Raw genomic sequence first — 25,658 nt, forward strand, 5'->3', positions numbered from 1 at the left:
TCATTAATTTTTTTATTTAAATTTAGGTTTTTAATCATCAAGATCTATGGAAAAAAACTAAAATTACAAAAGATCTTAAAATAAAAATAAAGAATGAAAACATTTAAACAATAAATAAATTGCAAAAACAATTTAAATAATAAAACCAAAAAAAACTCATTTGTTTTCCCAAAACAACATTTCTAAAAACCATTCGACCAACATGACAGAAAACAAAGATAAAATTAATGACAAGGATAAAGACAAGAAAACTGAAAGTGAATTGGAAAAAGAACATGAAAAGGATAAAAATCAACAACATCATTCTACAGCACCAAAAGAGCAACAAGCCAAAACAGAGCAACATGACAGGTAAGTTAGTTCTTTCAAAATATTTTTACATTATAAATTAATAAACAATGGAAAAAGGACTTCCAAATGTATGAAGCATATAAAAAGGTCTTTAAAATTTATGAAGAATAAAACAAAGGACTTGCTAATAACTTAACTACAGAGATAAATACAAAATCTCATTTTAAAGATAATATTTTTTATAATAAGAAAAATATAAAACTGTTTTGAATGTATATAAATGAAGGCATGAAAAAAAATCCAACATACAAATTGGTTTATGTAAATAAATGTTTTAATATTTAAGACTTATTTATTCATACTTAATTATACTCCAAGGTGTGCGACCCCATAAAATATATATATTCTGAATCAATATAGATAGAGCAACCGATATAGCCATGTCGCTCTATCTTAATATTGTGCGGCCGAATGTTGAAATCAACTTTCCTTAGCCTTCCAATAATTTACATGCCTGATTCAGACATCAATATATTCGCTATAGACCCGGTTTGGTTACTATTTAAAAGCGAGAAAATCGTCCCATAAATTACTGAGATATAAAAAAAATAGTTTCACCAAAAAAAAATTGTCAGCAAAAAAAAAATAAAAAAAAATACTTTGATGAAGGTTATAAAATAATCGAAACAGCCAATTATAGCTCTCTTACTGGTTTTTATACCCTACACCACCATAGTGGGGAGGGTATAATGCGTTTGTGCATATGTTTGTAACCCCCCAACAATATTGGTCTAACACCTACCGTCCGTCCGTCTGGCTGGCTGTCCATGTAAACCTCGACTTAGAATCACTTTCTGAGTAAACGATGTCCGTCCGTCCGTCTGGCTGGCTGTCCATGTAAACCTTGTGCGCAGATTACAGGTCGCAATTTTAAAGATATTTCGATCAAATTTGGTACATATTATTTATTCGTCCCAAGGACGAATCCTGTTGAAACTGGCTGAAATTTGTGCATTATTTCACCTAGCCCCCATACAAATGTCCTTCCGAAATTGGACTTTATCGGTCATAAATGTTTAATTTATATATGTATCTCCACAAATTTCGCTCCAAATAAGTTTCATATATACAAAAATCATGTCACCAAATTTTGTTACGATCGGTCTACAATTAGTCATAGCTCCCATATAGATTCGCTTCCGAAAATCACTTTAATGTAAATAAATCTCTTAAAAATGTTGGTATACACACAAAATTCAACAGAAATAACTTTCATTAAGACATAAATCACACGACCTAATTTCAAGGTGATCGGTCCATAATTGGTCATAGCTCCCATATAAGACCCACTTCCGAAAATCACTTAAACGAGCATAAGTCTCTTAAAAATGTTGGTATATACACAAACTTCAACAGAAATAACTTTCATTAAGACATAAATCACACGACCTAATTTCATGGTGATCGGTCCATAATTGGTCATAGCCCCCATATAAGGCCCACTTCCGAAAATCACTCAAAAATATAAATTATGGAAATTTTAAAAGCAAAATGTTTTTGCTCTTTTACTTAGTGTAGGGTATTATATGGTCGGGCTTGACCGACCATACTTTCTTACTTGTTTTAAATTATAATCAAAAGTCTGTAGACAACATGGCGTATGATTGTTGCTTATATTATTTACAAATATCATACGTACTGTTGAACACAATTTTCATATAAAATTTAAAATTAAACATGTCATTAAAATTGTGTATTATTATAAATAATTTTACAATTTACTAATTATATGTGTAACTAGTAATAAAATATTATACTGTAACAAAAACAAATTAATCTGTAATTAGATCCTTATCACTTTCTCTTTCTATCTGATATTTGCCTCTAAAAGATATGCTAAACAATTTGATAAATTAATTTATAAAATATTTACAGACAGAAAAATAAACAGGTGTAAAAATACAGGCAATACATCTGCAATACAAATTGGGGTTTTAATGTTACAGAAAGTTATTTTTTAGAAATTTTCATCTATATTTAATTTAAAGGTTGTCGACAATTGATACCTCCGTATCATTGTTTTTTAGGTTTCATTAAATTGAGAAATTTAAGGTGGTCAGATGATTAGTTTACTACATGCGATACTTGTTTAAGGGCTTTAAGATGAAGCCTCGAGGAGTAGCTGATTTTCCTTGTCAATATGGAGCCGCATATAGCTAGCCTTTTGATTGCAGTTTAATGGCCGATTATGCCCTATCATATTTATAGTACAGATGAACAGATACTAAAACATACCATAATTTCCCTATCCTGTCTGATAGGAAAACAACAAATACTATAAAATCACACATTAGCCACCAATAAATGACAACAGCATGATTAATAATAGTGACTACGTAATAGAACAACTTCATACTCTCTCTTTAATACAGCCACTTTCTTGAACAACATGTTGCTAAACCGAATTCTAGCATATGCTATTAACAATGTCAAAGTACACAGATAGTTTTAGCTTATTCATTTGTCTTCCTTTTGGTAAATGTATAAAGATGTCATTGTCATTTGTCAAGTGGACACAACAACGCATTAATAATAGTCTTATACATCTTACAGTCATACTTACATACAGCGTCTTTGGAAATAATGTTTTTATTAGTGTTAAGTTTAAATGTGTGTTTTTATTTATTTAAAAAATAAAATTGCTTAATAGAGATGTTTTGCTGACAGATGCTGCTACTAAGAGACAAACATTTAAATTTTTATTTACAAAATAGTGGCAGAATAAATAATAATTGAAATAAAAATACTGAAGTATAAACTATATTTAAAATTGACATGAATGTAAACAAGTACGAGTGCTATACAATTTCAGAATATGCAGAAAATTATATAACCTTCAGCAGAATATACTAAGATTTTTAAATCATTATCTTTATCCAGGTAAATAATAGAAAAAATTGTTGATAAACATATATTTTAAGTTTGACTAAATTCATATTTAGCTGCTATTTACCAATTGTTTACATGAGGTAAACAGCAAAAAATTAAAAATATTTAATATTTTAATTTAAAACCATACAAATGTGTAAAAATCTTTAATAAAAGATTATTTACCTATTGTTTACATCATGTAAATAATGTAAACAATTAATATGTCTCCCCATACATCAAATAAAATAATTAAAATGTGTAAAAATGATTTAAAACTCAATGTTTACATGAGGTAAACAATACAAAAAATTAAAAATATTTAATATTTTAATTTAAAACCATAAAAATGTGTAAAAATCTTTAATAAATGATTATTTACCTATTGTTTACATCATGTAAATAATGTAAACAATTAAACCCAATATTTACATGAGGTAAACAATGTAAAAAATTAAAAATATTTTATATTTTAAGTCAACACAATAAAAATTTGTAAAAATCTTTAATAAAAGATTATTTACCTATTGTTTACATCGTGTAAATAATGTAAACAATTAATATGTTTCCCCATACATTAAAGAAAATAATTGAAATGTGTAAAAATGACTTAAAACTCAATATTTACATGAGGTAAACAATGTAAAAAATTAAAAATATTTAATATTTTAAGTCAACACAATAAAAATGTGTAAAAATAATTAATAAAACATTATTTAACTATTGTTTACATCGTGTAAATAATGTAAACAATTAATATGTCTCATTATACATCAAAGAAAATAATTGAAATGTGTAAAAATGACTTAAAACTCAATATTTACATGAGGTAAACAATGTAAAAAATTAAAAATATTTTATATTTTAAGTCAACACAATAAAAATGTATAAAAATATTTAATAAAACATTATTTACCTATTGTTTACATCGTGTAAACAATTAATATGTTTCCCCATACATCAAAGAAAATAATTAAAATGTATAAAAATGTACTTAAAACCCAATATTTACATGAGGTAAACAATGTAAAAAATTAAAAATATTTTATATTTTTAGTCAACACAATAAAAATGTGTAAAAATATTTAATAAAACATTATTTACCTATTGTTTACATCATGTATATTAATATGTTTCCCCATACATCAAAGAAAATAATTGAAATGTGTAAAAATGACTTAAAACTCAATATTTACATCAGGTAAACAATGCAAAAAATTAAAAATATTTTATATTTTAATTTAAAACTATAAAAATGTGTAAAAATCTATAATAAAACATTATTTAACTATTGTTTACATCGTAAATTAAAATTAAAAATATTTTATATTTTTAGTCAATACAATAAAAATGTGTAAAAATCTTAAATAAAACATTATTTATCTATTGTTTACATCATGTAAATAATGTAAACAATTAATATGTCTCCCTATACATCAAAGAAAATAATTAAAATGTGTAAGAATGACTTAAAACTCAATGTTTACATGAGGTAAACAATGCAAAAAATTAAAAATATTTAACATTTTAATTTAAAACAATAAAAATAATGAAAACTGTTAAAATAAAATATTCGCATGAAATTATATGAATTAATATTTACATAAATTTTTTCTGTGGAAATTTAATTAAATTGGATTTAAGTTAATGTAAAACAATAAACGATTAAGTAGAATTTTTATTGTAATTGTGTTAAATAATTGTCGCAATAGAGTTAAATATTGATTATAAAACATTCCGTCAACACTTCACTTAACACAGAAATTTAAATGTTGTAATATTCCATATGTTACACAGACATTCAGCTGACACTCAGCAGTAACACATAACACGTACTGTCACGAAAACATTCAAACAAAATGAGCAAATAAAATACATTTAGGATACAAGGTTTGGATGGAAAATTAAATAATCAACTTTCTGGCTTTACCTTCCAGTTACCAACATCTGTTTGGTGATGGCTTTCTTAAGAAGCAACGGTGATACACAAGAATTTTTCGTAACAAATACTTACAGATACAGGTAATAAGTAAAAGGACGTGATTTGTTTCAGACATTAATCAAAACTGGCAAAAGCTACATACATCCAATACAAATCAAATGAAGAAACATGAAAATTAAAATTAATTGTAATTGTAATTTACCTTTAACAATTTTAACAATATAAAAAATAATTTTCAGGTTTTTATCCTGTTCATATATAGACGCATGAGTGATTTTAATTAATTAATAATACTCATACACCACTTTATATAAACCATTAATCTGAATGTTTCATAATCAATATTTAACATAATTGTGACAATTGTTTAACACAATTATTTCTTGTTTTACATTAATTTTAATAACTTTTAATTTAATTTTCACAGAAAGATATAAAAAAAATATTAATTCCTAGAATTCCATGGAAATATTTTAACTGTTTAATATAGTTTTCATTATTTTTTTAAAACAATTTTTAAAATAAAAAATTTATTGACACATCAGTGATTTAAATATTCTCAACTATTCTATTATGCTCTCAACAAATATTTTTGCTGTTTACATTAAGCAATATACATACATACCATTTATTTTATAAAGCCGTCTGTAGGAACATACTGAGTCAGGAATGTAGTTTGTTATGTTACATTTATTTCAAACAATTGACTTATTAAATAGTATTGTCACGTACCATGGAAGGGTGAGAGGAGGGCTCTACATAAAAATAACTACGTACATAATGAGTACAAAAGTAAAAGACTAACGACCTAGTTTTTATATTTTCTATAGGAATGGTATTATTAGACTATGACTAGACTATGACTAGACTATGACTAGACTATGACTAGACTATGACTAGACTATGACTAGACTATGACTAGACTATGACTAGACTATGACTAGACTATGACTAGACTATGACTAGACTATGACTAGACTATGACTAGACTATGACTAGACTATGACTAGACTATGACTAGACTATGACTAGACTATGACTAGACTATGACTAGACTATGACTAGACTATGACTAGACTATGACTAGACTATGACTAGACTATGACTAGACTATGACTAGACTATGACTAGACTATGACTAGACTATGACTAGACTATGACTAGACTATGACTAGACTATGACTAGACTATGACTAGACTATGACTAGACTATGACTAGACTATGACTAGACTATGACTAGACTATGACTAGACTATGACTAGACTATGACTAGACTATGACTTGACTAGACTATGACTAGACTATGACTAGACTATGACTTGACTATGACTTGACTATGACTAGACTATGACTAGACTATGACTAGACTATGACTAGACTATGACTAGACTATGACTAGACTATGACTAGACTATGACTAGACTATGACTAGACTATGACTAGACTATGACTAGACTATGACTAGACTATGACTAGACTATGACTAGACTATGACTAGACTATGACTAGACTATGACTAGACTATGACTAGACTATGACTAGACTATGACTAGACTATGACTAGACTATGACTAGACTATGACTAGACTATGACTAGACTATGACTAGACTATGACTAGACTATGACTAGACTATGACTAGACTATGACTAGACTATGACTAGACTATGACTAGACTATGACTAGACTATGACTAGACTATGACTAGACTATGACTAGACTATGACTTGACTAGACTATGACTAGACTATGACTAGACTATGACTTGACTATGACTTGACTATGACTAGACTATGACTAGACTATGACTAGACTATGACTAGACTATGACTAGACTATGACTAGACTATGACTAGACTATGACTTGACTAGACTATGACTAGACTATGACTTGACTATGACTAGACTATGACTAGACTATGACTAGACTATGACTAGACTATGACTAGACTATGACTAGACTATGACTAGACTATGACTAGACTATGACTAGACTATGACTAGACTATGACTAGACTATGACTAGACTATGACTAGACTATGACTAGACTATGACTTGACTAGACTATGACTAGACTATGACTAGACTATGACTTGACTATGACTTGACTATGACTAGACTATGACTAGACTATGACTAGACTATGACTAGACTATGACTAGACTATGACTAGACTATGACTAGACTATGACTAGACTATGACTAGACTATGACTAGACTATGACTAGACTATGACTAGACTATGACTAGACTATGACTAGACTATGACTAGACTATGACTAGACTATGACTAGACTATGACTAGACTATGACTAGACTATGACTAGACTATGACTAGACTATGACTATGAATCTCCATTGAAATATTTATATCTTTAATAAACTTAATGAATAAAATACGTGTTAAAAAAAATAAAATATATTAAAAACTCAAATATACAGAAGCAGACGAATGAGAGGCGGAAAAACTTAATGCATAATATTTTCAAAATCAAGCAATCTGTAATTCAAATATAACAAAAGAATACACTACTACGTGTTTTGGGTAGCTAATATTTATACATTTGTTTACTATTATACAAATTTAAAAAATATTGTTAACCACCCATTTACATCTACAGCACGTTTTGTATGCTAAAATTTGTTTTGACTTTAACTATAGCATACTTTTAGGTCATGACTATTTTTGCACTGAGTAGGTATGTCGTGTTGCACTTTTGCATACCAAAACAGGGAAATATTCCTGTTATGGGACACGAGCGCTCTTATAAACTGCAACAGACGTAATACAAAATCACGTGCTGAAACACAATAGCAAGAACAAAGTAGAATTAAATATGTCATGAAATACAAGTACACCACCTACTTTGACAGGTTATTTAAAAGTTAAAGTTAAATGTCGGGTGGTATGTAATAGTTTTTGTAGCAGGTTTGTTATACTGGTGGTAGAAAACCACAAAGCAAGAAATATTAAACCTTTAAAATTGTTGACAATGACGTCAAGTGTTAAGAAAAAATATAGAAAAAGGAAAATTAGAAAAAGAACAGGTTTAGAAAAGTGAAACCCATTTTCATGAGTGGTTATTATGGTTTCATATAAAACATGATGTTAAAAAGTAACAAGACATTGTTAAAATTGGGGTTAACATTTTAAATTTAAAGTCAGAATATTGGCAATAAACAACAAACATTCATGTCTGACTAAAATCCCCTTTTGAAAGTATTATAAATTTAAAACGTAACAATATTATATCTGACAGAGTTTTTTTATCTTAACAATATTTGGAAAATATATTTTTACATGGAATTTTATTTTTAGAATGAAGTATTCATAATTCCAGCACGCATTTGTTTATGTTACTTGACAGATTTCTCCCCAAAAAAAGGCGGATAAAATATTTATTTTTATAACAATGTCTGCTTACGTCATTTAAATTTCATTCATTCATTATTTTTATTTTGATTACTTTGTTTGGCGTTGTTTAGTAGCAGCCCTTAAGTATGCTACAAATAAGATTATTTAACGTTACCCAAAAGTAGATTTTGTGTTTTATAAGGACTTTGAATATTAAAGGATAATGATTTAATGCAAAGAGGTCAGTTGTATTAGGATGCATAAGGCGGAAATAATTGAAAAGATACGTAGAGAAATTCAATATTAAAATATTTTAATTGAAAGAAAATTTAAAATGAAATTTTAAGGATACTGTAAGAGAAACAATATAATTTTTGATAAATAAAAAATCTATTTTATTTAGCTTAATATTTTATCTTTCATTTCCGATATTGAAGTTTAAAGTTTTCAGAAAACTAAAAAAGTTATAGCCATTTTTCTATAACAACCTCGAAATTAATATAAATCATACGCCTACAAGTGGAAAATTTTAAATTAAGCTTTCCATAAGAAACTAAGCATTTAATGAAAATAATAAATTTCTATATAAATCCGAATAGAAACATTAGATGTTTTACTTAATAAATTTGGTATTTATTCATTAGTAAAATTAAAATTTTCTTAGCAGGATGGAAAATTAATATTTTTTAATACAGAAACTTTTTACATTTCTCTAACATTTATGGAATTTACCACTTATATAACATATATTTAATTTCTGTGCAAAACAGTGCCTCTGAGGCCCACAGATTACTCACCAAAGCTTATGTAGAATGTGTTCCATCGGTTTCAATGAGCGAGAGGTGGTTTGCCACGGACGACAAAGATCGCCCAGGCCAGCCAAAACAGTTTAAAGACCAAGAATTGTAGGCATTACTCTATGAAGATTGTTACAAAACTCAACAAGAGCTTGTAAATTCATTGGGAGCTGCTCAGCAAATCGAAAACATTTTCAAGCAGAAGGATTCATCCAAAAGCAGGGAAATTAGCTACCATATGAATTGATGCCTGTAGACCTTGAAAGACTATTTTGCATGTCCGAAGTGATGCTTTAACGCTATAAAAGAACATAATTTTTGCACCGAATCATTACTTGCGATGAAGAATAGATCCATTACAATAACCTGAAGTGTAAGATATCGTAAACTCGGGACCAAAAGGGTCGTATTCCCAGGCCATCACAGGGAATTTATACCTAAAGCAACTGATTCGTTTGAAGTGAGCATTGGCCAGATATGAAATTGTAATATTGTTATTGTTATGATGGAGACAACACTCGGCTATATGTTCTAAGTTGAAGTGGTTGGAAAGTTTTTCTTCACCCGCTTTATAGTCCATACTGTGCCCCGTCCGACTACTATTTGTTTCAATCAATTCAAAACACTCTCTCTGTGATACGCTTCACTTTGGAACAGAGTATCCGATATTGGCTTGATTCCTTCTTGGCCTCAAAAGATGAGCAGGTCTTTGGAATCGGAATCCATATGCTGACAGAAAGGTGGAAAGATGGAAAAAGGTCATAGCTAGCAATGGCCAATATTTTGAATAAATTCATATTTTACAACTGTTTCAAAATAAAAGTTAAAAATTTAAAAAAAAAAAAAATTTTAAGTCATAGCAAAATTATGTCTGTAACTATGCGTATGATTGATATTAATTAAGAAGTATTCACATAAACTATTTAATAACTTTAGAACTAATGAAGCGATTTTTAAATTTTTTAAAGTGAATGAAAGATGAGACAATTCTACATTTACACGGTGCAAAAATATAACCATATAAGGACACCACTACGTGATAAAAGACAAAAAAAAAATACCAATGTATGCCAGTTTTGCCCAAAGTCATGCACCTTTTTTAATGGGCCCCCAATGATTTGGGACCTAGATGTCATTTTTGTAAAAAAGTGATAATTTTCTCAGGCTCATATCTTGCAAACAATTCGGAATTTTTATTTACTCTCTGAGGCAAAGTTGTAACCCTTTTCATTAGGAACGTATAAAATCAAAAGAAAACTTCATCTTCAAGATCAAAATCGCAAAAAAAAACTTTAAAATCGATTTTTTACCTTTTTTCCCCTGTTCAGTTCCATAGGTAGCAAACCGTTCAAAATTCAAGGAAACCGTCAACTACAAAAATGTACCTAAGATCTCAATAAACAACTTTCTAGAACATATGAACTTTCTAGGAATGATTCTTAACACCGTTTAGGTAGGTCAATATAAGTTAGTAAGAAAAAACCAAAGGAATTAAGTGTTTTGGGCCATAAACTATTAAATTATTATAAACTAAAGCATACTTTTAGGCAGCTGGTGTCCGCATATGGTTATATTTCCATGACATAAAAAATTACACACAGTGTTATTAAAAACAAGTAAGAAAATATGGTCCCTACACTAAGTAAAAGAGCAAAAATATTTTCCTTTTAAAATTTCAATAATTTATATTTTTGAAAGATTTTCGTAAGTGGGCCTTTATGGGGGCTAAGACCAATTATGGACCGATCACCATGAAATTAGGTCGTGTGTTTTATGTCTATATGAAAGTTTACTACGTTGAATTTTGTGTGTATTCCAACATTTTTAAGCGATTTATGCACGTTAAAGTGATTTTCGGAAGCGGGTCTATATGGGAGCTATGACTAATTATGGACCGACCGTAACAAAATTTGGTGACATGAATTTTTTGTATATAAAACTTATTTGGAGCGCAATTTGTGGAGATACATATATAAATTAAACTTTTATGACCGATAAAGTCCAATTTCGGGAGGACATTTGCATGGGGGCTAGGTGAAATAATGGCCCGATTTTAGCCAGTTTCAGTAGGCTTGGTCCTTGAGCCAAAAATATTATACGTACCAAATTTTATCGAAATATTTTCAAAATTGCGACCTGTACTTTGCGCACAAGGTTTATATGGACAGACAACCAGCCAGCCAGACGGACGAACATCGTTTCAGAAAGGGATTCCAAGTCGATCGGTATACTTTAAGGTGGGTGTTAGACTAATATTTTTGGGCGTTACAAAAATCTGCACTGAATATTGATGTTCTTAGTCATACATTTGGTGAATTAAAATAAAAAGGTGTAATACTAGGCGTATGATTAATATTAATTAAGAGATATTCCTACAAAATATTTCATAACTTTAGAACTATTTAAGCGATTTTAAAAATTTTTAAAGGGCAAGACAGATAAGAGATTATAGAATTCTATATTTATTTAAAATAATTCATTATTGAAGTTCTTAATAAGAAAATTGATGTTATTAAATCAAAAATGTTTATTGTTTGTTCTTCAAATATTTAATAAAATATTTCTAAGATTATTATAAGCTATGCACCTACAAATTCATTCACTGCAAGAGGCAGCAAAGTCTAGAGAAACATTTTCTATGTTACTTTAGCTGATTGTGAAATAAAAATCACTCAACTCTAATTTAATTTACAATAGCTTCTAAACCAAAGTTGAGGTTATTGTTATTTTCTGGTATTTCCTATTTCCAATAGGACAATAATCATTGACTGACTTACCACATAATTGGCTTTGAAATACTTAAAAGAAAGAGCAAGGTGAAATGAAGCAGCACTGAATATATAAAGTAATAATATAAAGTGGGTCAACTACAATTCTAGTACACAAACCGCAAGAATTGAAACAATTGCTTTTGTTACTTATAGAAATTTAAATAAGGTTTTCCCAAGAAAAATGCCTTACAAAAGAACCCACAAACAGATAATTATAAATTATAGTAAAGGAATTCGAAGAATTTAACCACTTGTTTGTTTCTCAATATTAATTTAATACAGCTATGATATTTATTTATGAAAAATATCAAAAAAATCAATATAAATTTGTTTATGTTTCCAACTGTTATCAAATTTTCTTAATTTAAAAATAATTGCAATACAAGACGTATGATTAATATTAATTAAGAGGTAGAGTTACAAATTGCGCCATAACTTTAAAACTATTTTAGCAATTCGAATATTTTAAAAAGCAGTAGGAAGCTGAGACAATATTTTATATTATAGTTGAGAAGAAATATACATAATACGTTTGTTTAACTCTTTTGGAATCTATGTTATCATAAACTTCACAATTTAAGACAGAATAATCTAAGTAGGAACCTGTTCTTTTGTCAATGGTTTGTCACTTAAGTTCTACCAAAATTGTTTACTTTTAAATAAAATTACTTACATTACAGTGCTCAAAATTCGAGGCATATGATTAATATTAATTAAGAAGTATTCTAATAAAACGCTATATAGGACTGAAACTATTAAGGATATTTGTAAGATATAAAAAGGAGGAGTAGGCTAAGATACTGTAAATAATTAATTTTAATGTTTCAATCAACTTTTTATAATAACTCTATACATAAAATAATCTTATTTAATCTAACTACCAGCTTTACCATTTAAGACAAGTAAAGCCTTCAATATTTATTATTTATTAAAATAACAAACCAATCTAAAAAACACATTAAATTACTTAATATTACTATTATTATTTGTTGTACATTTTGTTTAAATATTTACCAAATCAAATCTAATATTCATGAAATTTTTTAACCAATACTTCAAACGACCAGCAAGCAACCATCAAACAAAATTGATGTTTAAATATGAACAGGCATGATTGAATACAATGAAAATTTTTCAACATTTTCATTTAACTTTCTCCTGTTTCCTCTTTCTAATAAAAAAACAAACAATATGTTCAACATTCAGTCGCTGCAAAAGATTATCACAATTTTTGGATTTGTTGAATATACCACGTCATCATAGTGGTCACAGCGGTAGCAGCAGCAGCAGCAATAATTCCCAGCAACATTCTCCACAAACGCCACATGCTGCTTCAGTTGGCATAGCAAATTGCTTTAATCATGCCAGTAGCAATGATGGTGACATGACTGAACAAGAACAGCAGCAGCAGTATTTGAAACATGGCTCTAGAAAACGTTCATCATGTGTCAGCTTTCGTAGTGAGATTCTCTTGTTCGATTTGGTAAATGGAGAAATCAATGATTTGAGTGAAAGGTATATATACACTGAGAGAAGTGAAAGGCGGAGATGTGGTAAAATTGAAATCTAAATTAAATATATAAATCTACAAGATATAAAGTATTTTTAAATATTTTTTGAAGAAAAACAAAAAAAACGGCTCCTTCAAAAGTCCCAGTTTATCTCAATTAGTTTCTCTCTGGTTCTTTATATAGTCCCAGTTTATCTCAATTAGTTTCTCTCTGGTTCTTTATATAGTCCCAGTTTAGCTTTAATCGTGGTTATTTATATAGTCCCAGTTTAGCTTTAATCGTGGTTATTTATATAGTCCCAGTTTAGCTTTAATCGTGGTTATTTATATAGTCCCAGTTTAGCTTTAATCGTGGTTATTTATATAGTCCCAGCTTAGCTTTAATCGTGGTTATTTATATAGTCCCAGTTTAGCTTTAATCGTGGTTATTTATATAGTCCCAGTTTAGCTTTAATCGTGGTTATTTATATAGTCCCAGTTTAGCTTTAGTCGTGGTTATTTATATAGTCCCAGTTTAGCTTTAAACGTGGTTATTTATATAGTCCCAGTTTAGCTTTAATCGTGGTTATTTATATAGTTCCAGTTTAGCTTTAATCGTGGTTATTTATATAGTCCCAGTTTAGCTTTAATCGTGGTTATTTATATAGTCCCAGTTTAGCTTTAGTCGTGGTTATTTATATAGTCCCAGTTTAGCTTTAAACGTGGTTATTTATATAGTCCCAGTTTAGCTTTAATCGTGGTTATTTATATAGTTCCAGTTTAGCTTTAATCGTGGTTATTTATATAGTCCCAGTTTAGCTTTAAACGTGGTTATTTATATAGTCCCAGTTTAGCTTTAATCGTGGTTATTTATATAGTCCCAGTTTAGCTTTAAACGTGGTTATTTATATAGTCCCAGTTTAGCTTTAATCGTGGTTATTTATATAGTTCCAGTTTAGCTTTAATCGTGGTCCCAGTTTATCTCAATTAGTTTATCTCTGGTTCTTTATATAGCCCCAGTTTAGCTTTAATCGTGGTTATTTATATAGTCCTAGTTAAACTTTAATCGCGGTTCTTTATATAGTTTATATTTAGGTAAATTTTTATAAATTCTAGTAAATTTTATTGCGTTTGTATTCCTTAATCGTCTTGAAATTTTGGTACATTTAAATTTACCAAAAAAATGGCTGAACTCAGCCTTTTTTGTGCACAAAATTTTTGTGTACTCTTGATATAGTTTAACCCTCAAATTTATCCTTGAACTTTTTGTTTCTAGTTGTTGAGTTTTACATTTAAGTCTCATGCTTTTTTTGTTCCTAGAATAAAATGTCATGATTGGTAGTTAGTAGAAAAATTTAAAAAAAACACTAAATACGCAAATATTTAATACTATAGATTTATAAATAAAACGCACTCTAAATTGTTGTTCGTTTATTTTTTTTGGTAAATTTTCTAAACTAGTTTAATATAAGCGAACTTTTTGAAACGAAAAGAAATACTGATGTTTTTAGCCTGGTTTTATTACAATGGTATAGAACTTTATATTTTTAATTTAATTATTTTACTCCGAAAATGTTAAACCAATCAAGTTTATTCACTTCAACAATTTTATAATTTTCTCAGAAATTTAATTAACAGACATTTTTTATGGATGTTGCAAAATTCGCCATCATAAAGTCAAATAACTTTAATATTATCAAGGCAAAACAAATCTATGGTTATTTTCTGTTTTTGCAACACTATAGGGTCAGTCAATGCAGCAACCAGAATATTTTATGTGCAAAGCAGATTATGGTGATGAAATGATAAAATGCATTGTTATTCATGATGGATGAATGTGTGCTTTATTTGGTCTTTGAAATAAGAAAAGGTCATCAAAAATGAAAAAATTAAAAGACAATGATAAAATTAAAATTAAGTTTTAAGCAATTAATTTATGCCCATTAATTGAGCAGTAAAGAAAATTTACTTCTTTTTTAACTTTTCTGGCATATCACGGATTTAAGTAAATTTTTATCAATTGAAATTACTTGTAACACAACCTTTATATCGCATTAATAAGATTTCATTTTAATTTTAACTCGTTTATCACTTTCAGACCTCAAACTCACAAAGATGAGTATGGCACCCAACGAGTTTACAAGAAAACCTCACCAAATTGTGTTTTAACTTTGTATTTACCATCACGTGAAATTACATTGTCCGGCAACAGTCCATCCATATTGAGGGGCATTGTGTTTGTTGATCCCAAAGCCATACAAGGTTATCGAGTGTACGCACAATTGACATTGACGTTCCGGTAAGTAAAAAACAATACAAATAAATTTGAAATCGTAAAATGATAGTCGTATGACTAAACTTCGACTAGACTATGACTAGACTATGACTAGACTATGACTAGACTATGACTAGACTATGACTAGACTATGACTAGACTATGACTAGACTATGACTAGACTATGACTAGACTATGACTAGACTATGACTAGACTATGACTAGACTATGACTAGACTATGACTAGACTATGACTAGACTATGACTAGACTATGACTAGACTATGACTAGACTATGACTAGACTATGACTAGACTATGACTAGACTATGACTAGACTATGACTAGACTATGACTAGACTATGACTAGACTATGACTAGACTATGACTAGACTATGACTAGACTATGACTAGACTATGACTAGACTATGACTAGACTATGACTAGACTATGACTAGACTATGACTAGACTATGACTAGACTATGACTAGACTATGACTAGACTATGACTAGACTATGACTAGACTATGACTAGACTATGACTAGACTATGACTAGACTATGACTAGACTATGACTAGACTATGACTAGACTATGACTAGACTATGACTAGACTATGACTAGACTATGACTAGACTATGACTAGACTATGACTAGACTATGACTAGACTATGACTAGACTATGACTAGACTATGACTAGACTATGACTAGACTATGACTAGACTATGACTAGACTATGACTAGACTATGACTAGACTATGACTAGACTATGACTAGACTATGACTAGACTATGACTAGACTATGACTAGACTATGACTAGACTATGACTAGACTATGACTAGACTATGACTAGACTATGACTAGACTATGACTAGACTATGACTAGACTATGACTAGACTATGACTAGACTATGACTAGACTATGACTAGACTATGACTAGACTATGACTAGACTATGACTAGACTATGACTAGACTATGACTAGACTATGACTAGACTATGACTAGACTATGACTAGACTATGACTAGACTATGACTAGACTATGACTAGACTATGACTAGACTATGACTAGACTATGACTAGACTATGACTAGACTATGACTAGACTATGACTAGACTATGACTAGACTATGACTAGACTATGACTAGACTATGACTAGACTATGACTAGACTATGACTAGACTATGACTAGACTATGACTAGACTATGACTAGACTATGACTAGACTATGACTAGACTATGACTAGACTATGACTAGACTATGACTAGACTATGACTAGACTATGACTAGACTATGACTAGACTATGACTAGACTATGACTAGACTATGACTAGACTATGACTAGACTATGACTAGACTATGACTAGACTATGACTAGACTATGACTAGACTATGACTAGACTATGACTAGACTATGACTAGACTATGACTAGACTATGACTAGACTATGACTAGACTATGACTAGACTATGACTAGACTATGACTAGACTATGACTAGACTATGACTAGACTATGACTAGACTATGACTAGACTATGACTAGACTATGACTAGACTATGACTAGACTATGACTAGACTATGACTAGACTATGACTAGACTATGACTAGACTATGACTAGACTATGACTAGACTATGACTAGACTATGACTAGACTATGACTAGACTATGACTAGACTATGACTAGACTATGACTAGACTATGACTAGACTATGACTAGACTATGACTAGACTATGACTAGACTATGACTAGACTATGACTAGACTATGACTAGACTATGACTAGACTATGACTAGACTATGACTAGACTATGACTAGACTATGACTAGACTATGACTAGACTATGACTAGACTATGACTAGACTATGACTAGACTATGACTAGACTATGACTAGACTATGACTAGACTATGACTAGACTATGACTAGACTATGACTAGACTATGACTAGACTATGACTAGACTATGACTAGACTATGACTAGACTATGACTAGACTATGACTAGACTATGACTAGACTATGACTAGACTATGACTAGACTATGACTAGACTATGACTAGACTATGACTAGACTATGACTAGACTATGACTAGACTATGACTAGACTATGACTAGACTATGACTAGACTATGACTAGACTATGACTAGACTATGACTAGACTATGACTAGACTATGACTAGACTATGACTAGACTATGACTAGACTATGACTAGACTATGACTAGACTATGACTAGACTATGACTAGACTATGACTAGACTATGACTAGACTATGACTAGACTATGACTAGACTATGACTAGACTATGACTAGACTATGACTAGACTATGACTAGACTATGACTAGACTATGACTAGACTATGACTAGACTATGACTAGACTATGACTAGACTATGACTAGACTATGACTAGACTATGACTAGACTATGACTAGACTATGACTAGACTATGACTAGACTATGACTAGACTATGACTAGACTATGACTAGACTATGACTAGACTATGACTAGACTATGACTAGACTATGACTAGACTATGACTAGACTATGACTAGACTATGACTAGACTATGACTAGACTATGACTAGACTATGACTAGACTATGACTAGACTATGACTAGACTATGACTAGACTATGACTAGACTATGACTAGACTATGACTAGACTATGACTAGACTATGACTAGACTATGACTAGACTATGACTAGACTATGACTAGACTATGACTAGACTATGACTAGACTATGACTAGACTATGACTAGACTATGACTAGACTATGACTAGACTATGACTAGACTATGACTAGACTATGACTAGACTATGACTAGACTATGACTAGACTATGACTAGACTATGACTAGACTATGACTAGACTATGACTAGACTATGACTAGACTATGACTAGACTATGACTAGACTATGACTAGACTATGACTAGACTATGACTAGACTATGACTAGACTATGACTAGACTATGACTAGACTATGACTAGACTATGACTAGACTATGACTAGACTATGACTAGACTATGACTAGACTATGACTAGACTATGACTAGACTATGACTAGACTATGACTAGACTATGACTAGACTATGACTAGACTATGACTAGACTATGACTAGACTATGACTAGACTATGACTAGACTATGACTAGACTATGACTAGACTATGACTAGACTATGACTAGACTATGACTAGACTATGACTAGACTATGACTAGACTATGACTAGACTATGACTAGACTATGACTAGACTATGACTAGACTATGACTAGACTATGACTAGACTATGACTAGACTATGACTAGACTATGACTAGACTATGACTAGACTATGACTAGACTATGACTAGACTATGACTAGACTATGACTAGACTATGACTAGACTATGACTAGACTATGACTAGACTATGACTAGACTATGACTAGACTATGACTAGACTATGACTAGACTATGACTAGACTATGACTAGACTATGACTAGACTATGACTAGACTATGACTAGACTATGACTAGACTATGACTAGACTATGACTAGACTATGACTAGACTATGACTAGACTATGACTAGACTATGACTAGACTATGACTAGACTATGACTAGACTATGACTAGACTATGACTAGACTATGACTAGACTATGACTAGACTATGACTAGACTATGACTAGACTATGACTAGACTATGACTAGACTATGACTAGACTATGACTAGACTATGACTAGACTATGACTAGACTATGACTAGACTATGACTAGACTATGACTAGACTATGACTAGACTATGACTAGACTATGACTAGACTATGACTAGACTATGACTAGACTATGACTAGACTATGACTAGACTATGACTAGACTATGACTAGACTATGACTAGACTATGACTAGACTATGACTAGACTATGACTAGACTATGACTAGACTATGACTAGACTATGACTAGACTATGACTAGACTATGACTAGACTATGACTAGACTATGACTAGACTATGACTAGACTATGACTAGACTATGACTAGACTATGACTAGACTATGACTAGACTATGACTAGACTATGACTAGACTATGACTAGACTATGACTAGACTATGACTAGACTATGACTAGACTATGACTAGACTATGACTAGACTATGACTAGACTATGACTAGACTATGACTAGACTATGACTAGACTATGACTAGACTATGACTAGACTATGACTAGACTATGACTAGACTATGACTAGACTATGACTAGACTATGACTAGACTATGACTAGACTATGACTAGACTATGACTAGACTATGACTAGACTATGACTAGACTATGACTAGACTATGACTAGACTATGACTAGACTATGACTAGACTATGACTAGACTATGACTAGACTATGACTAGACTATGACTAGACTATGACTAGACTATGACTAGACTATGACTAGACTATGACTAGACTATGACTAGACTATGACTAGACTATGACTAGACTATGACTAGACTATGACTAGACTATGACTAGACTATGACTAGACTATGACTAGACTATGACTAGACTATGACTAGACTATGACTAGACTATGACTAGACTATGACTAGACTATGACTAGACTATGACTAGACTATGACTAGACTATGACTAGACTATGACTAGACTATGACTAGACTATGACTAGTTTTTTTTTTTTGGATTAAACGATTATCCTTAAATATGTAATCATGCTTAAAATGTCTAAATTTATCTTAAGGCATTTACAAACTACAGTGAATGTTAAGTGACTTAATTAATTAATATCTTAATAATTTAATAAGACATAAGCAATTTACCTTAAGGAGAAAAAGTACTTGTTTCTATTCGGTTGAGTACACAATGAACAGCTCTATGTTACAGTCGATTTAACACACATGCTGTAAGAATTTTTGGAAGTGCCTTTCGATATATGAAATTAATTATTTTTTTTAACATACGCTTGACGTAGTTTGTTGATGAAAATCTGATAATCAATGTTTATTTTTATCAGTTCTATTTATTTTCTTAATTTACATAAATTTATAGTAATTTTTTGGGTTTATTTTCAGTTATGGCCGTGAAGATGAGGAAGTCATGGGTTTACGTTTCTGCAATGAGGCCATAATGTCTTTGCATCAGATATGGCCGAGGAAAGAGGAACCGATTAAGGAAGCTTTAAGTCCCTTGCAGGTGAGTAGCAAGAATATGAACAGTTAATATATTGTCTGTTAATCTTATTTGACTTGAGCATATTTACTAGTATTAACAAGTTTTTGTTGAATTAATTTATATTTAAAGCGTCTCATATTTATATTTTCTGCCTCCAAAAACATCGCACACGCCTATTAGTTTTGTGAGCCATGTATTTAGTCTCCAATTATTACTTATATCCCAATTAGTCATTCATAAGTCCCTTTTTAAAATTCCTTTGCATAAATTTAACAGAGAAAATCCTTTCAGATACAAATCACAGCCAGTGAATTTACATATTGTTTTTAGTTTTTAATTTATGCCACACGCATTTCAACTCATAGGTAAACATACGTTTTAACATACTTTTCTATTTGCCACAAGCTTAGGCGACATAAGGACGAGAACAAATTTACAAATAGTACCCACAGAAAAAAAAGTTACCATAAAATATAGCCACAAGCCAAAAAGATTTAAAAGGTTTTTTACAAACTTTTAATTGGCAGCCTTAATTATTCTTTCATTTATTGGGGAGGGAGAAATATATTGGTCAATTAGTTTTAAGGAATATTTTTAGGACTTTAGCCAAAACGTACACGTCTTGTTTTCAGGAGGCTCTTCTAAAACGTTTGGGTGATGGCGCTCATCCTTTTACTCTAACATTAACTTCTCAAGCCCCTCCTAGTGTACAACTAGTGCCAGCGAAGCGTTACTATGGAGCTCCAATTGGTACCAGCTATGATGTGAGATGTTTTATTGGTAGGTTTTCCAGAATTATAAAAAAGACTTAAAATTTAGAATCACTTTTTCCAGCCGACAAAACCGATGAAAAATTCCATCGCCGAGCCTCCGTAAAAATGGGCGTACGTGTAATTTATCGCACAGATGTCTTCAATCATGGCGGAAATGGACCCGAACATTTTGCTGCATTAATCAACAATCCTGTTTCTTCCCCACCCGTTACCTTGGCCTGTACAAACACTCAAACTACCACTACACCACCCCTATGTTCGCACACTACAGAGTCCTCCACAGCAACAGCTCACTCCCAAAAGCAGCGTGAGTCAGTTAATGCTGAAACTGCTGCAGCAGCAGCATCATCTAGTTCCTGTGACTCACGACCTGCTGACAAGCCACGTAAATCTGAGCGAGGTGACTCCTTTCCTAAGTTGCGCTTGTCACCGAAATCATTTCGTTTTAGTGGTCGTTTTGGACGCAGCAAAAGTGAGGTGGACAAGTGTTCAAGTGATGCTTTCTATAATTATAGCAAATCGTTTCAGGAGGTAAGATTTCCCTTTTAACAAATTAACAAATATAAAAACGAATCCCCTTTATTCATAATCTAATTTTTTTCTGTTTTAATTTTTTTCCGAATCAGTATGAAAATATTTGTCCAATTAGCTGTGGTGGTCCCCAGGGGGCTGTGGATAAACCATTTTTACTGCAAGATGGTCGTGTGGGCTTACGTGCCAGTTTGGACAAGGCCTGGTATACACATGGCGAGGACGTTTGTGTTACGGTTAATATACGTAATGACAGCAGGAAGACTGTTAGGAAGATAAGGGTAAGCTTTCCTTGATTTTCAAATGATTGATTCCCAAAAACAAACAATAAATTGATTCGAAATTGTATGTTGACAATTTTGACAATCTTATCTATTTATTGTATGGCCCACTGTAACTCTTTATTCAATATATGATTAACATATCTAAAATCCAAATATTTCTATTGACAAAAAATCACAAAAAAACATCAATATACAGACAAAACAAATATTTTCTATCGTTTTACAATCCACCATATTTACACAACCACTTTAGAGTTTCTTAAAAAAAAAGTTTAAAAAAAACACAAAAAAGCATAAATATTTGCTGTCATGTTAAACAATCTATTAAATTTATGTATGAATTTTACAATACAAAGGATTTATTTTTCCTTTTTATTGATTTTGTTTTTAGTAAACAAGTAAAACTGCTATATTCGGCTATACCGAAATTTATATACCTTTCACACATAAATATTAAAATCAAGTAATAAAGTATGGTCGGTCAATACCCTACACCAAGTAAATAGTAAAAAAATTTTTCTTTTAAAATATCAATAATTTATATTCGTGAGTGATTTTCGGAAGTGGGCCTTATATGGGAGCTATGACCAATTATGGACCGATCACCATAAAATTAGGTCGTGTGATTTGTGTCTATATGAATGTTTACTATGTTGAATTTTGTGTGTATACCCACATTTTTGAGCGATTTATGCACGTTAAAGTGATTTTCGGAAGCGGGTCTATATGGGAGCTATGACTAATTATGGACGGATCGTATTTTTGTGTATATAAAACTTATTTGGAGCGAAATTTTTGGAGATACATATATAAATTAGGCATTTATGATCGATAAAGTCCAATTTCGGAAGGACATTTGTATGGGGGCTAGGTGAAATAATTTACCGATTTCAACCAGTTTCAATAGGCTTGGTCCTTGAGCCGAAAAAATAATATGTACCAAATTTGATCGAAATATCTTCAGAATTGCGCCCTGTACTCTGCGCACAATGTTTACATGGACAGCCAGCCACACAGTGCCTTGTTCAATGGACAAAAATCAAAAACAAGATCATGTCTTTGATGTTAATGAAATTTATATTTTTCAATAGACAACTAAATAACTTATTCGTGTAAAAAATACTTTTTTATAAATATCTCTTTTTGTCGTCACTAGAGGTCGCTAAAGTTAGTACATTTTCAACATAAATTTTATGGAAAAAAATATATTTTTTTTATGGTTAACTAAAATCATTGTTAAAAGTTCGTTTTAAAAGATATAAACTCGCGATTGGCTGCAAATTAAAGAATATGAATGTGGAATTATGGAAAATTACTGTTTTTGTCAAAAAAAGTTTAATAGTTTAATCTGCGTAATTTTTAATAATTAACATTTTTTTTATTGTAATCCTCAAATTCTAAAACTTTGTTGGAATATTAGTAAAATATATGTTAATCTATTTTGATTATATTTTACTATAGAATAGCCTTAAGTATTATCTATAAGAAAATGTAATCATTAGTTGTCCTTTCGTATGAAAACTATTCAAATTTTGTTTTTGTTTAAATGTATAAATTACCATTTCGTAAATTTTCAATTTGATGGTTTGCGGAAATAGCTCCAGATTTTTGGTTTTTTATAAAATCATACCGTTTTTTCTTTTAAATAACTAAGAAATATTGCGTTATTTAATAAAAGTAGTTTAATGGCATAAGGTGTATTAATAGGTCTTTATTTGGTTCTTGATATTGTATGTTTTTTTGCTGAAATCAAAAAAAAATGCCAAAGTTTAATTTAATTATGAAAAAAAACGTGTTAATCACTTTTAATTTTTCTTTAATTTTATCTAATGCCTATCTCTTATTTATTATAATGTGAAACCATTATTTGTCCGTTTTGACTAGAACGTTAAAAAAAATTAGTTTTTGATGCCACCCATAAATAATACATTTTTACCGTAAATGTAAGTAACTCAATAATTGAATATAACTTACATATTCTTAGGTTGAGATAGTAATATGAGCTTCTGCTGATGTTAAGAACACTTAAAGTATAATACAACATCCAGTTTCTAATATTACAGCTGAACAATAAGGCTATCAACATTTGAAAATGTCCGTCCATCCGTCCTTCCGAATTTAGAAAATATATAAAATATTTCAGTATTTTTTAAAAAAAAGGATATATGTCAGTTATGTAAATCCTTGCTAAAATTGAAATGTTAATAACTAAATTAATGCTTGGTTTCAAAATAAAAAACGATTTTTACGAATTTTTAAAAAAAAAATTAGATGTTATACGGATATTGAAATCTTGATGTCTTGGAATTATGAATATCCTTCCGATAAAATTTTCATAATTTTGCATATAATATTATAAGATAACAATAATTTCTGAAAATTAATATTTTTTTCAGGGATATAGGTTTTTTAAGGAAAAGGATGTATGGCAGCCACCCGAATCCTTGCTGCGATTGTAATAAACATTTTCACAAACAACAATATCTTTATTAAAATGATTCTAACTAAATTTTAAAATGTTAGGAGTATAACTGTGAATTTTATTTAAAATCATATGTTCAGGATATATAGAATTATATTTTTTCTTAATCTTACCAAAAGGTAATATTCTACTAATTTGTATTCGTCTGCAATAACTCCTTCTATTTTTGTCCATTGCCTATATGAATACAAAGCACTGTGAGCCAGCCAGCCGACCAGACGGACGGACATCGTTTAATCGACTCAGAAAGTGATTCTAAGTCGATCGGTATACTTTAAGGTGGGTGTTAGACTAATATTTTTGGGCGTTACAAACATCTGTACAAACGCATCACTATGGTGGTGCAGGGTATAAAAATTGAAGCTGTCAGAATGAAAAGGAGGATGAGATCCTTTTCATTCTAAAAGCTTCTACAGAAGTTGTTATAGGTCAGACCAAGTCTCCACACCAGGCCGACTGGTCCAAACATATTCTAAAAACGCATATAATATGATGCAATTAAATGCCAAACTTCATCGAATACTGCACACAACATAAAACTGTCCTGTTTATCTCCACATATTTGTT

The 25,658-nt window shown here is 30.4% G+C and overlaps 1 protein-coding gene across 1 annotated transcript in view; it reads left to right on the forward strand.

The window, feature by feature from the left end:
• The first annotated feature begins 202 nt into the window (after positions 1-202).
• LOC135958670 (uncharacterized) overlaps positions 203-25,658 on the forward strand; it is a 37,915-nt gene continuing 12,459 nt past the window's right edge. Inside the window, exons 1-7 of the mRNA XM_065509562.1 lie at positions 203-351; positions 13,292-13,600; positions 15,673-15,873; positions 20,922-21,042; positions 21,654-21,801; positions 21,856-22,325; positions 22,421-22,606. Coding sequence (XP_065365634.1) covers positions 203-351; positions 13,292-13,600; positions 15,673-15,873; positions 20,922-21,042; positions 21,654-21,801; positions 21,856-22,325; positions 22,421-22,606 — 1,584 coding nt within the window. The remainder of the gene's footprint in view (positions 352-13,291; positions 13,601-15,672; positions 15,874-20,921; positions 21,043-21,653; positions 21,802-21,855; positions 22,326-22,420; positions 22,607-25,658) is intronic.

This window comes from Calliphora vicina, chromosome 4 (genome assembly GCF_958450345.1).
Source record: "Calliphora vicina chromosome 4, idCalVici1.1, whole genome shotgun sequence".
NCBI classification, from domain to species: Eukaryota; Metazoa; Arthropoda; class Insecta; order Diptera; family Calliphoridae; genus Calliphora; species Calliphora vicina.